At 34.8% G+C, this 14796-nt stretch overlaps 1 protein-coding gene across 1 annotated transcript in view; it reads right to left on the bottom strand.

The window, feature by feature from the left end:
• Positions 1–1001: 1001 nt before the first annotated feature.
• Positions 1002–14796, bottom strand: part of LONRF1 (LON peptidase N-terminal domain and ring finger 1) — a 35696-nt gene continuing 21901 nt past the window's right edge. Inside the window, exons 7-12 of the mRNA XM_063077189.1 lie at positions 14013–14127; positions 10784–10905; positions 8242–8400; positions 7966–8128; positions 4761–4913; positions 1002–2233 (exon numbers count right to left, since the gene is read on the bottom strand). Coding sequence (XP_062933259.1) covers positions 2075–2233; positions 4761–4913; positions 7966–8128; positions 8242–8400; positions 10784–10905; positions 14013–14127 — 871 coding nt within the window. The 3' untranslated portion in view covers positions 1002–2074. The remainder of the gene's footprint in view (positions 2234–4760; positions 4914–7965; positions 8129–8241; positions 8401–10783; positions 10906–14012; positions 14128–14796) is intronic.

The following is a 14796-nucleotide window of genomic DNA, read 5'->3' as shown; positions in this document are numbered from 1 at the left end:
TGATAAGGGGAAAAAACTGTCAGATTCTTCTGCCTTTTTTTGTTCTATAAACAGTGTATGTACAGTAGGAAAAAATTTCCATAGATTTTTTTAAAAATCTATAAACAGAATATCAGATCACTTATCAAAAAAAAATAGTCAAGTGAGAAATAAGGCCCATAAATTTCCATTAGTGTGTGTGTGTGTGTGTGTGTCGTGTGTGTGTGTGTGTGTGTGTGTGTGTGTGTGTGTGTGTGTGTGTGGACATAAACGTACAGTATAAATGAAGAGTTTACCTGTATATTTAGAGTTTCTATATATAATATATATAGGTAAATTTTTCATTTATACTACAAAGTCACTTTTTAACAGGTATTTAATAGTTTTTATTACAAGAAAGTTTAATATTACACTTTAGAAACTGCTAATAAGGTACTTTGGTGAATGGCCCATTCTTTAGATGTTTTCTGCAGAACTGCTGAATAGATTCTCAATTATGGTGGTGAGGAGGTGGTCCTGTAGGAAGTCATTTCTGAATATAATTTTTATAAAAACATTCACTGTTAAAAGACAATTTGTTTATTATGGGAAGTCATAGCTGGGAAATTGGGGGGCAGAAATGACCAAGTTCGTGTAACAAAGAGGAATCTCAAATGGTGTAGAATGAATGTAAGAATTTTATCTTTTTCTTAAAGGGACATAGATTTTTAAAGGATTTAAAAATAATGCTTTAGAGGATGGTTCTAGCACCTAAAGCCTCCTAAGACCACTGCATTTTTTTCCTCAAAATATGACCAAAAGAAGTATTTTGGAAACCAGAGCTTATATCTCATGCCACAAAACATAGTCTGTTCTTTACTATATGCAGTTTGGTTCCTCCACTGATCTTTTTTTTGACATTGACCTAAATTTAAGAAGAAAAAGTATTATGAATTTAGCTTTTATTCAAAATTAAATAAGCAAAAGCAAAATTCTTAAGAAACTTTTACAAATTACTTACATAAAAGAAAGTTAATAGGGGCAGTCACAACTTTGCAACAAATAATTACAAAAGTACCTAGGGCAGCATGAATATACACCATGTCACAGCATGGTGATCTAACTGTGATATGAATAAGGCATAACTAACGTTTGCACCAAGACCAGAATTAAAAAACAAAACAAACTTTAAAAGCTTGGTTCTTACATTAAACATGTTCCTTCCCCAGATCCTTAATGGATTTATACTATGTAATTTTTTCAAACAAACATTTCATGTCAAACTATAAATTACATAGATGGGCAGTTAATGTGAAAAGCCCCCTAAAATGTACAAACTAACTGGTACTGAATTGAGTTCTCCATTTACCTTTATGTACAATTAAATGTAAACCATATTTTCACAGTTTTAAGTGTTTTATGAATAGAGATGCACAGTACCATGTCAGGTTTACAATTGTTCCTGAAAACTGGCTCTAGGTTCTGCATCCAATGCCTGTGGGCCACTGTGATGCAAGTATTTACATAAATAAGAAACTGTGTCATTCATAGTCAATGGTCAAGACGGTTCAGCAAGAGCAGTATTTCCAACAAAGAATGATACTCAATACCATATTTTACATACTTGTGCAAATATAAGCATTAGGACAGATAAATCTGAGGCAAAATTTAATTTGCAAACAACTTGTTTCGCTGCTGTTGTAAACTTGGGCAATAAATGACCCTCGGCAAGTTCTGCTCTCTATGGCTTTTTTTTTTTCTTCTAAAATTTTAAAGCCAGAGAAAATGCACACATACTACCCATACGCACACACACGCACTCCACATACATACACAAAGTTCTTATTTCATTTTAGAATATGGTACATAGTGCAACTTCATCACAATGTAGAGGTTTAACACACATTCAGTGCGTGTTTTTCTGTGTAAGTTCTTAAGTGGTCTAAATCCTAGTTGAAGGTATTCATTTGCAGAACCACATGATTCAGGAGGTTGAAGAAAAAAAAAAGTTTCATTACATTTCTCAAACCAGCACTGGATGTGCAAAGGCAGCAGACAATCTGGCCGTCAACACAGCCAGATTAAGGTAACTTTAAAGGGAAATCCAAGCAGTTAGTTACTTAGATTGGTCTCTAGAAAAATAGGTCAGTATATGCTGTATCTTGGTCAACCGTTCTTTCAAAGACTTCATTGATAAAACTGACAGCTGATATCGAGGATCTACAGGAAGAACTGCAAGAAGCCACCAACACCACGCAGGTCCATTAGGGGTTGCCTAAAAATAATCAAGAGTTTAGAGTATCAATAAAACAAGTATTTATGTAACAACCCACCAAAAAGCTATTTTTTGAGCATTTTACTATGTGCCAGGTCCTATCTCAGATTTCCTTAACAATCACCTAAGGTAGGCTATTATTATGCCCACATAAAATGGGGAAACTGAAGCTCAGAAATGTCATGCAAATTGTCCAAGATCTCTCAGCTCATATGTGACTGAGCCAAGATTCAAATCCAAACCTTATTCCACAACCAACACTCTTTCCTCTGTACTACACTGCCTTACAGTAGCGTTTCTCAACCGCAGGCTACTAATATTCTGGGCCAGATAGTTCTCTGTCGTGTGAGGCTGTCCTATGCATTGAAGCACATTTAGCAGCATCCCTGACCTCTATCCACTAGATGGCAGTAGCACCTCCCCAGATACAACAGCCAAAAATGTCTCCAGATAGTGACAAATGTCCCGTGGTGGCAAAACTGCCCCTAGTTGAGAGCCACTTTCTTAAAATACATTTTAAAGCATTAAGAAAGCTAATCGATATTTTAAAATTTCTTCAAAATACTACTGAATCCTAGAAAAGATGTAAGAAAGTTTAATTTGAAAAATAAACATACGAAGATACTTCAAAAAAAATTGTGGAAAAATGGAATTAAAAGATAATACGAATCTTTCCATGAACTTTTTGAAGTACCTTGTATCTCCAGAAAAGATGTCTCTCTGATTTTGCAAGGGCTGACTACTGGCTATTAAAAAGACTAGAAATTTACATTTAAAAATTTGTAAGTGACCTTTACTGCACATTGAATTGCTTTAATTGGACCTGAAACATGTAGTTTCAGACTGACAAGAAGAACTATGACATAAGTGTTGATCTCAATAAGCTCCCTTTAGAATCAAATTAGATTTCTACATCTGTGTATACTGTCTGTTCTCAACTCAGCATCACTACCACCTCCTGCATTCCAGAGACGTCAGAAACTGCATTTCCCAGAATCCCCTCCCCCACGTGGTTCCAGGTTGGACATGGCCAGTGAAAGACACTCTTGTGAGATGTGAAAGTTGGAAAAGAAGCCATTATTCTCTGCAGACTGTTGCAAAGTGTAAATAGCAGCTTTCCAAGAATTCTTGAAAACCACTTGCTCTCCTGCTATAGACTGAGATGCTGGTGGGGACTCCCCAGGATTCCTAAGAATTATAGCCGCATCCCCGCAAATTCCTGAGAAGCACCATCAGGCAGAGACCTGCCGTGGCAGATTTCCTGACCTCTGTTGGTGATGCCCCTGCCCTTCACTCTACAGCTCTCTCAACTAGTGTGTAAACGCTACCTCCTACATTAAATCCTTCATTCCTGGAATTCGTAGAGTGGCTGCTCTTGTTTTCCTGACTGAATCCTGACTTATACAATATTACTAACAGAAAGCAGTGGTAGAGGACTGCATAATAATAGGCAAGGGTGATCAGGTGACAGGACTGTATGTTGCATTTTTCTATAAGCTACTTTATTAACATTTAAAATTTACTTATTCAATTTCCTTCTTATCCAAAGCCTATTTCTATCAAGTTTAATCAGATTCAGGTAGCTAGGAAAAATCATACATGTGGCAACTGATAATATGCTAGACAGAATGAGTACATAATTTGGAGATGGCTTGATGTTGAAATTTCAAGTTCAGGTAAAGGACCTAACTGAGATTCAAACATACTCATACCAACATCTGAAAACTGGAACGAGGGGCAGTGTGCACAGTGGAATCTATTCTCCCTCCATCTTCATATATTTATCTAAAGCCATTTACGAAATCTATCACATCTGACCACAAACATTTTCTTCAATTCAAATCAAAATGCTTATGTCTAAAAGTCAGTGCTTTGATGAGTCTATAATCAGATTTTCCAGGTAAGGTCTCTTCTTTTATGCCTTTTGCAGTGCCTACTACACAGATCTGCTTGCACAGAAAGTGCCTGATACATGTTAATTAGATTAAGCTTACATATAAATGCTAAATACCTGAGCAAGATCATAAGAATGATAATTTCATGAGAAGTATTAGGCATGGAGAGACAAAACTGGATTGAAGTAGTAGGGTAAAATGTTGCAGATAAAAGGAGAGTTGACAAAGATTTTTTTAAAATACAGAAAATGATACATTTCTCAAAGTCAAAGAGTAACAGCAATAACTGATGACAGTTTCAAAGGCACAGTGGTCTCACAGTCACAGTTTACTAGATGATAACATCCCATTATTAAATTCCTTATCCCTCCTTCTAGAAAATCCTCAGTTAAGGACTTTCTCCCCTCTCTGGCACTCTCTCCTACAGGCATCTCAGCTGACTCCTATTTCTATTCTCTACTTATATTTAATGTAGTGGATACCACTGTTCTAGAGAATATAGTCACGATGCTAAAGACGGGGGTCAAAGGAAATGATGTGCAAAAAATGAAAATGAAAAAAAATTGAAAACTATACTAATCTGGGTTTACAAAAAAGTAAGACTTTTAGATGCAATATCAAAGCTATCATACCTGGAGGTTTTCCTCCCTCTCAGGCATTGATCCAAAGTGCTGAAGAATTTGGCTTCGAAATCTGTCTCTCAAATTCTGAAACCAGCTGCAGGCTTGAGAATACACCAAATCATGAAGCTCTCTGAGATTCTTTGTCTCTTCTTCATTCTCAACCTAGAAGTACAACAGTCCGTTAAATTCCTGTGTCTAATCTACCTGTCCAAATCACAAGCCTACAGAAATGACAACAGGCTTCATAAAGATAGGGGAATACCTATTTCAGTGCCGGATTATCAGACAGTATTATTCTAATGCTATAATATCATACATTTTTGCTTCACATAGTGCTAATCAGCTAGACTGAAAAAAGACAGCAAGGCCCGACCTCTGCCTACCTTGCTGACTTAACACTGGAATATTATAGAACCCTACTAACAGCTCCCGACTGGCAGGAGTAACATTGAGAGAGTTCTGGTTCAGAGGTCTACGCAAATTTGGAATTCCTTTTGTCTTTATGGATCAACAGCTTTTGAAAACCATGGAACAAAAAAGTTGAAGACAGTTGCTACAAAAAAAAGGAAAGATGGGAGGTCAGAGTGCAGGCAACATGGCAGAAAGTAGTCAGCAGGAGAACAGGCACAATTATATCTTTTACAAGGGAAGTGGATCAAAACACACAAAAAAAAACCACAACAAGGAACTTAGCATATACAGCCAATAAGTCAAAAGGTAAAGAATATACGATGATAAAGTTCTCCTCTTGTAAAGGCCCAAGGCTTGGCTACCTCCATAACTCCTCTGTGCACCCTTTAGACTACTGGATTACCAAACTGCAAATGTAAAATTAAATGTATCAGTCTTCCAGCCTGAGCTCCAGAAAAGCAGTCTCACAAAACACAGGTGGGAAGATCTACAGTTAACATATCCATCTGATATTAATTTCTTTGATATATCCTTCTATCCCACTTGCGACATGCCAGGAAGTGCTCTGTTTCATATACATTAACTCATCTGAACAAGTACCAGGCCTGACTCAGCCTTTCGTAATTCAGGGATGACTAATACAAAAACAACAAAGTGACTCTGAAAACATTTTGAAAGTAAAAGGTAAGACAATAGCACACAAGAGACGAACATACTTTTTACTTCTGAAAGATTTGAAATAAAAATTTAAACTGAAGTTTAAAAAGCATGTGCTTTTTGCACAATGTGAATGTACTTAATGCCACTGAACTTAAAAATGATTAAAATGGTAAATTTTATGTTATTTATTTTTTATCACAATAAAAATAAATTTAAAAATAGAGGAGCTATACAACTAAAGACTTCTGGTTTTGGAATGACTATATAAGATTCAGTCCCCTGCTAATATATATTGGATATGATACAAGCAAATAAACATATGACTTGTTAAGTCATAAAAAAGAAAAGAAAGCATCTGGTTGCACCCTCACAAATTCAAGGAAACAAACCATGGGCTCTAGTAAACAAGGAATGTTAAGAATTATGAGTCTGAGATGGAAAAAAAGCAGGCAGCAATTTTAAAAGCAAGCTTTTAACGTTTTTAAAACTTTACTGCAGGGCTGGCCAGTTAGCTCAGTTGGTTAGAGCACAGTGTTATAACACCAAGGTCAAGTGTTCAGATCCCTGTACTAACCAGTTGCCAAAACACAAAACAACAACAAAAAAACTTTACTATAATAACATAACAGAACTTAAAAATTTCATTTGAAGTCACAGAAAAAAGAATAAGAAAAAAAATACTTTGATAAAAAACAAATTTAAGAAGTTTTTCCAGAATTGACAGATCGTTATTCAGATAGACTCTCAGATGAGGAAAAATTACTAGACATTTCTACGACCATAAAGACAAAGAGAACTCAATCTTCTAAACATCAAATCCATAATACTTTCAATATGCTATCCTATTGTCTATATTTATATTCATATATATATCGTCATATATATTTAGACACATGCTCAAAGAATTTTGTCATCAAACCTAATATATGAAGATGTTAAATTACATGAAATTAAAATAGGGTTATTAGTTTTACAAAGAACATTGCCTTTAGCAAATGATTCCATTAACCAAGGATGCCTAAGACATAGACTATATCAATCAACTCAAAATTTCAACTCACACAATACTTTTGGCCTACTGCAAAAAGCAAAGCACCCCCATAGCACCTTTATTAATAAGACAGGACAGACAGTATCAGACTAATCAAGTTTATCAGCAGACAGGCAATATGGTATAACAATAAAGCACAGAATCGGGAATCAAAGAACTGGCTTGAAATCGTTTTTGTTACACTACCTATAGGATTTTTGGCAAATTAACACTTCTGAATTGTACCTTCCCCATCTGCTAACTATTTCATAGAATTGTGAAAATGTCTAATGCTAACATTCAGTAAATGTTGACTGAAATGAAGGGCCTAAATAGATCAATGAACAAGTGATGGTATAAGATGTACAATTTCATACTGCCTTTCCAAAAGAAATTGCCTTCAATTTCATATTGCTAGTACCACAAGTTTTTCTGGTACCTGAACTAATAGCAGTTGGTAAATTAGGTACTGGAAACATCAAAAGGGCCATATTAACCCTATCTAAGAAAGTTGTCACAATATCCCTACACAGAAAAGATATCACAATATGCATACTGAGGGTGCTTTATCTGTGATGCCCTAGAGTTTTAAAAAGAGCATACAATTGTATCTATTCCATCATTAAGGTTATCTTAGGCACAGGAACAATCTTATTATACAGAACAATTCTTAAAGGATTTTATGTTTACTTTTACATCAAATTTCAATCTCTTGATTTGACTACTACTAAATTCAATAAAACAGAGCAGAGATTGGCAACTCCTCAAAACTTAGACAGGTTGGAAATTCAATTTAGTCAACAGCTATTGTAAAGTACCTACCATGCACATGTATACATATGCACACATACATTCTGGGCACTGTGTTGGTTGTTAAGCCTTTAAAAATGAAGAGGATCTAGGTTCTAGTCTCCCAAGTTTTCTTTTAATGCAGAATGATGTAAGAGCAAAATAAGAAACATAACTTGGAGCTAATTCTCATAAGTAGCAGTGATGAGGATCTCTTATAAGAAGAACTAGTCCATGTGCCTGGAAAATATCATCCTCTATGTCTGTACTGATCCCTGGCACAGAGTATACCAAAGTGTGCTGCAAAAGAACATTTTTTAATACCTTAACATCTTCCAGATATTCAATGTCTGCAGTGCAATATCCATCTTTCATTCCTCTTTTTAAAACCCTAAACCGCTTTCCTCCAACTGTATCAACCACAGACCTTCCATCAGGTAAGAAATGTACATTTCTAATTTGTAACATACAACCATAATCTGCAAAACTAAAAGAAAAACTAATTAGTACCAAAGTTCAAGCACAAGCATGCAAGTTCTCATCCATATTCAAAGAAAGTTCCAAAGTAAATACAAATATTTAAGTTCACAGAAGGCATACCTATTCTGTGTGTCACTGACACACATCCCAAACTGTTTGGTTCCAGTTTGTATACTTCTTCGAATCATCAATCTGTATCTTGGCTCAAACACATGAAGAGGGCAAGGCACAGTGGGGTAGGCCATAGTACAAACAAATATTGGAACATTCTTGGTCAAGCTGAAGGAGAAAAAGTTTCATCACTATAGATCAGAACATACAACAAAAATGAGTAAAGTTTACAACAGTAATAAATTAATGTTAAAAAAAGAAACTAATTCTAAATAAGGTGCTCTTTATTCTTGGCAAGAACAAGAATCAGCACCTCCTTCATTAAACTCATACTGATGCAACATTAATACTAAAAATCTGTTTGTGATCCTCTTATTTATAACAGAAAGTCTGAATTTTGAGAAACCAGGTTATCCTACAGAGCTATGCATTTTTATGAATCAAAAGGGAACTTATTACAACCAATATTTTACATTAAAAATCTGTCAAAAATATTTGTAACATATGACACAGTTAATATCTGTTAACCATAAAACACTTAAGAGTTACTCTTAGGTAACAATAAGAAAATATAAGCTCCCATAATAGATGAAAAGTAAGTAATTAAAAATTCTTAGATGTTAAAATATTTTCAAACTCACTATAAAAAAACAATTTGGGGAAAAAACATTTTTCATTGCCAGATAGGTAGAAAGTAAGAAAAGAATAAAGGCAATGCCCAGTTTTGGCAAAGGTATGTGGAAAAACTGGCAGTGTGGGGGACACTGTGAAATTGTACAACCATATCAAAGAAGAATTTGGCTATGTACATCAGAAACCTTAGTTTTCAATAGGAAATGTTCATGTCCTTGGAACCAACAGGCTTACTTTCAGAAATAACTCCACAAGTATCTACAAATGTTCATTGTAGCATTGTGGATAGCAGTGAAAACTTAAAAGCATAAAGAGGAGACTAGAAAAATAAATTATGGTACATCCATAAAATGGAATACGTTTCCAGTAAAACATGATGCGTACAATATTGACATAGGAAAAATGTTTAGTAAGAAGACTGCATAATAACATGAATATATGGTCCCATCTCTGTGTAAAATATAAATTTATATATTAAAGTCTGGAAGGATATATGCCAAAATACCAATGGTGATTCTCTTTGGGTTGTAGATTATGGTTTTTTTTTCCTGCTCATTTATATTTTCAGTTTTTCTTCAAAATGACAAATTACTTATGTAAACATAATATTTAATAAAAACACGTGTAAAATACATGTTTCAAAAATAGCTCCATCAGTAAGCAGTGAGATTCCTTCAAGCTTCTCTTCATCCCCCTCAGCTTTTTTCACGTTACTACAGATCGTCATTCGCATTCACTGCTCTTCTGTGGACTGCTCTTCTGTGGACCGCTCTTCTGTGGTGGTCTGGTTATACCACTACGTTTAAGACTTCAGAACTATAACTGCAGCTTTCTTAAATCTAGCTCTTTCGGTGTTGATCAAAAAAGTTCATAATCCTTATCAGAATATTTTCTATCATGAAATCACACAATAAAATATCAATGCTATGGGAAAACAAATCAATACTCATTTCTGTAAAGAAGAGATTGGAAATCTTTCTTGTACTGAAGGCCACTGGCCCACTGAAGACATCTGATGAGCACATATTGAAAAAGAAAAGTCTACAGACACAATTTTTTTTAGAAAGTGAGAAATATAAAGTGTTCAATTTATATTTTGAATAATGGAAACAAAAGGTTGTTAAATAAAAACAGCATATGAAAATTACAATTTTGTTCTTTAGTGTGTTAAAAGGAAGTGAAAAAAGCAGAATTAAGAAATTAAAAACTTGTGAAAGAAATTTAAAGACACCCAAGTGACTGGCCAAAGAAGGAAAGATATTAAAGAAAAAGAAAGGAAGAAAAGTACAAGAAAGACGTACTGGGCAGAGGCCGGCCAACTTATCCAGCTCCACTTAGTTATCAGATTCTCTTATAATGGTACGTACTACTAAATCTCAAAGTTACCTCAGGACGGTTTTCCTCTTCCTCACATTAACTCAATTCTGCTCCCAGTCAGCATTTTAATTAATTGGCCCGTAGGTCACCCCTTCCAAACTCAGTCCCCTTCCAAAATTTCAGTTGACCAGAAATCTCCTGCTAATCTCATTTATCCTCAACCTCCTCCCCGCCCCACCATGACACATGAGAGTTGATGGTAATCAGTGTCACTCCACCAGCTCCACCTCTCTATTCCCCAATCCATTGCCTCATGTCACTGTAGGAAATTCCTCCCCCACCTAAAATACTGATTCAGCCCAAAGAGCTCAGTCAACGATGCCCTACAGAACATTTGGATGTTACCAAATGACCTTTTATATAAGAGTGTCTGTAGAGGACAGGGAAACTGACCAGTATTTGTTTAAAATATACCTTTGACTAGATGGAGTTTCTGAACAAAAGACAGGAGCCAGCTTGCTGTGAGAAGATTTCTCCTTACTATTTTAAAGGGTGGTAGTTTGTAATTTGATTCAGTTAATTTTTATGAGAAGAAACTTACTGTGAGAGTTCAGCAGTTTCTTCATCATATATTTTTTTTCTCTCAGACAGTTCATCAGGCAGATACTTCACTATTAATTCTTCCAACAGCTGTGTGACACAGTACCTCCTATCTGCTAGATACTAAAAGACAATATTATTTTACATTCCAGTAGTTGTTTTCCTACAGTATAAAACAGGCAAAACAGTTTAACTGATGTATTACAGCCTTTATCACATATTTATACAGTCGATTCTGAATTAATTTAATTAGTGAGGGGAAACATTACAATGGATGATGCTAAACAAATAAACTTGTCTAAGGCTTTGCTCAAGAGCATTGAAGATAGGTGGCTGCAACTTGAACCAATCGTTGTATGTAAGAACCCTTTCTTGCTATGATCACAAATCCTTTATTAGCAGCAATCAGCCCTGCCCCTGCTATCTCCCACAATAAAGGCCAATTTGTATCTGACAGCTCATGGATACTGAAACTATCGTTTTAACTGAGAAACAAAAAGAAGATAAGGAATAAAGAAAATAATGCATTTGCCTTAGTTAATTAAGAAAAGCAAAACTATTCCCTTTTTCTTCCTAATTTCAGAGACAAAGTCTCTTTAATTTTTCTCTCAGATTTTCCTTCCATTGTCACCCACTATCACTCAGACCCTTATCAAAATATTGCTTTTTCTATATGATCCATCAACCCCCACTCTATATAAAAAGGCACGTTTACACTATTTCCTAAATACTCTAAAAATTATTATCCTCATGCATTTTTGTGTCATTCACTATTCTAACTGATAAAAGCCATCTATCTCACTAGTGCCTATGAAAAACCTATCTATCCTTCAAAGCCTGGCTCCAATTTTACCTTTTTCATAAAGCCTTCCCTAGTTATTTTCTGTCTCCCTAGAATCCTATATTTTACTGCTTTTACCACATAAAAGGAACTTACTATACCCTGCACTGTATTATAATATGGAAACAGGCATATTACAGCTTTGTAAAGAAACTGAAAATTGCTTAGGGCCAGAGACAAGATCAGAGTGTGTACACAGACCTTTGTACAGAGAAAATGTCCAATACATATTTATTTAATAAAATTAGCGAGGAAAAACTCTTGGGGAGACAATCATAAGATAAAAAGAAGCCATCCTTTACTCTTACATCTAATCCGTAGAGCCAGCAAAAACAAAGGTTTCATCATTATCTAATGAAGAATAGATTAGGAAATGCAAAAGGTTGGGAAATTGGTCACAGTAGTGGTTTTCAAACTTTAGCCTGAAATCAGGGCTTGTTAAAATACAGATTGCTGAGGTTCACCCCAGAGTTTCTATTTAGTGAACATGTAGTCGGGTCAGAGAATTTGTATTTCTAACAAGCACTCAGGTGACAGATACAGCTGGTCAGGGGAACATACTTTGAGAACCACTGGGCAATAGACTGGAGAGAGGTATCTTTGAGCAGATAATATGTACACAGATAACTTAAGAGTTTATCACACAACTAATCAAATTATAGACATTATAAAAGCAATCTTATTACCATTTTCTATTACATTAATAAAGATGTTTGAAATTTAGTGCCCATGTAATTGAATTTGGGGAAATTCGGCCTCTCTTACATTACTGATAGGAATCTAAATCTGTAACATTCCTGGGTGACTAGGCAAGCTGGCAATTGGTTTTAAGAGCTTTATAAACATATGGCCTTTGATCCAGTAATTCACTTCCCAGGAATTTAACCTAAGGAAATAGTCAAAGATGTATACAATCATTAATTTAAAATAACATTCACAAAAGTATGGTATATAAAAAAAAGAGAGAAAACAACTGACACACCCAACAATAGGGAATTAAGTCATTGGACTATTATGCTGTTATAAAAATTATGTCTTTTAAAAGACATTTAAATGGAAAAAAGTGAGCAAACTAAAATGATAAGTGGGAAAAACGTAAAACTACAGAGTACCAATATTTTTTAAGATTATATATTATATATTTAGATTTTACAAATTATATTATAGAAGGTACCTTCAAAGTCAGACACAAGACAGACATTTTTAAATAGTACATTTTAAATAGTTAAATTTTGAAATAATATGCTTGATATATTTTTCTTCAAACTCCACATATTTTTTAATCAGCACCGTACTCTCCCGAGTGAGCCACAGGCCGGCCCGCCACATATTTTTTAAGATAAAATATCTCTAAATTAAAGTAATGGACCTAATAGTTAATCTGAAAAAAGGCATAATTATTCTGCTAGAGAGTATCTATAAAGTCTGTAAAAATAGCATGTTTGGTGTACTTCACCTGAAAGCATAGAGCATACTAGTTGAAAAATGTAACTAACAAATTCTTTAAGAATAAGTTTATCTTATGTTTCTTGACTTTGCAAACATTCGGTATATGGTTTTGTTTTACATATCATTTTGTTATAGGTATAAGACATATATCATATGTAACAATACACATATGCTATTATGGTATCTATACAGAGTTGGGTTTTCTATACAGGAAAAAGTATGTATATTCAAAATAGTTTTATTAATTTTTTATTCATATTTGGAAGACACTTTTTTCTTTAAACAATCCTGTCAATCTCCAGAAACAGAATCACTTTCCCTGACCAGTGCTACCACTGCAATTGCCGCTCAGCCTCATAAGGCTTTAGTTTCACCTTAGGAGATCGCCAGTCACTCAAGCATGACTGGGAGGGTGCTGTCCTCCCATCAGTTACAGAAGACACCCACTGAGATCTAGCTATATTCCTATCACAGGTTATTCGCGCTGATCACTGACTTTAAAGGATGTGGGAAAACTGTGCTTCCCTCTCTTCTTTCCAGTCTACCACTTTCTAGAGTTTCAATATCTAATGTGGTAGCCACCAGTCACATGTACTTACTTAAAGTTAATTAAATAAAATTAAAAATACAGTTTCCCAGCCACACTAACCACATCTCAAGTGGTTAACAGCCATGCGTGGTTAGTGGCTATCACACTGGACAGCAGATTTAAGCATTTCCACAAATGCAGAAAGTTCTACTGGATAAAGTTGTGCTAGATGTGAAGGGAGCTGTAATAGGCCTCAAATCTAGCCTATTACTGAGGATGGAAAGAAGAGAAGTGGGGTTTCCCCAATACTGTCATCATCGAAACTGAACCTATCTTTAACCATACTCCCTTTTATTAAAAGAATGTTGCCAAATTTAAGACCAATGAACAGATACATGTACAAATACTTACATCTTTTAAGCTTTCTTTGCAAAGGGGACAATATGGTGCATGATCTAAACAACGCTCAAGACAATTCTTACAGAATGAATGTCCACAAGGGGTTGTTACTGGCTCAAAAAACAACCTGAAATAAAAAATACATGTGAGTTTTCACATTTAACTATCCACTGGAAAAGCTTGAACTAATAATGGAACCATAACACTAATCTCTCTTTAGAGAAGGAAGAAGGGCCTAACAGGCAGGAGAGGAGAGAAGGGGCAGCAATAAATGTAATAATACCCTCCTGAACCTTTTAAAAGGTCTCCACCAACAGAGATACCATGCCCAGGGCATAGAGCTGTACTAACACAATAGCCACTGGACACTTGGAGCTACTAAGCACTTGAAATGTGGTTAGTTCAAACTGAGATGTGCAGTAAATGTAAAATACACGCCAGATTTCAAAGACTTAGTATAAAATAATGTAAAATATATCAACGTATCATTAATAATTACTAATTAGCTTCTGTACAGCCTTTAGATTCCCATTTAATCATCAACTTAAAAATGGTTCTCTTAATAGGCTTATAAAAACCTTACTATATAAAATTCATAAAAAAGAATAATCTAATAAATATTACAGTTGAATCCTAAAGAAATATAAGGCTTAATACTAGATGTAATACTCAAACACTGTGGAAAAACTAATTTTACTTACTTTACCATTATTTCTTGAAACGTGATACTTCTGGGTTTCTTAGGAATATTGTTAAGAGTTATAAAGGTACTTTAGAAATCATCTGGTCTAATCCC

The sequence above is a fragment of the Cynocephalus volans genome, chromosome 13 (assembly GCF_027409185.1).
Source record: "Cynocephalus volans isolate mCynVol1 chromosome 13, mCynVol1.pri, whole genome shotgun sequence".
In the NCBI taxonomy this organism is placed as follows: domain Eukaryota; kingdom Metazoa; phylum Chordata; class Mammalia; order Dermoptera; family Cynocephalidae; genus Cynocephalus; species Cynocephalus volans.
This window is presented reverse-complemented; position numbering and strand designations above follow the sequence as displayed.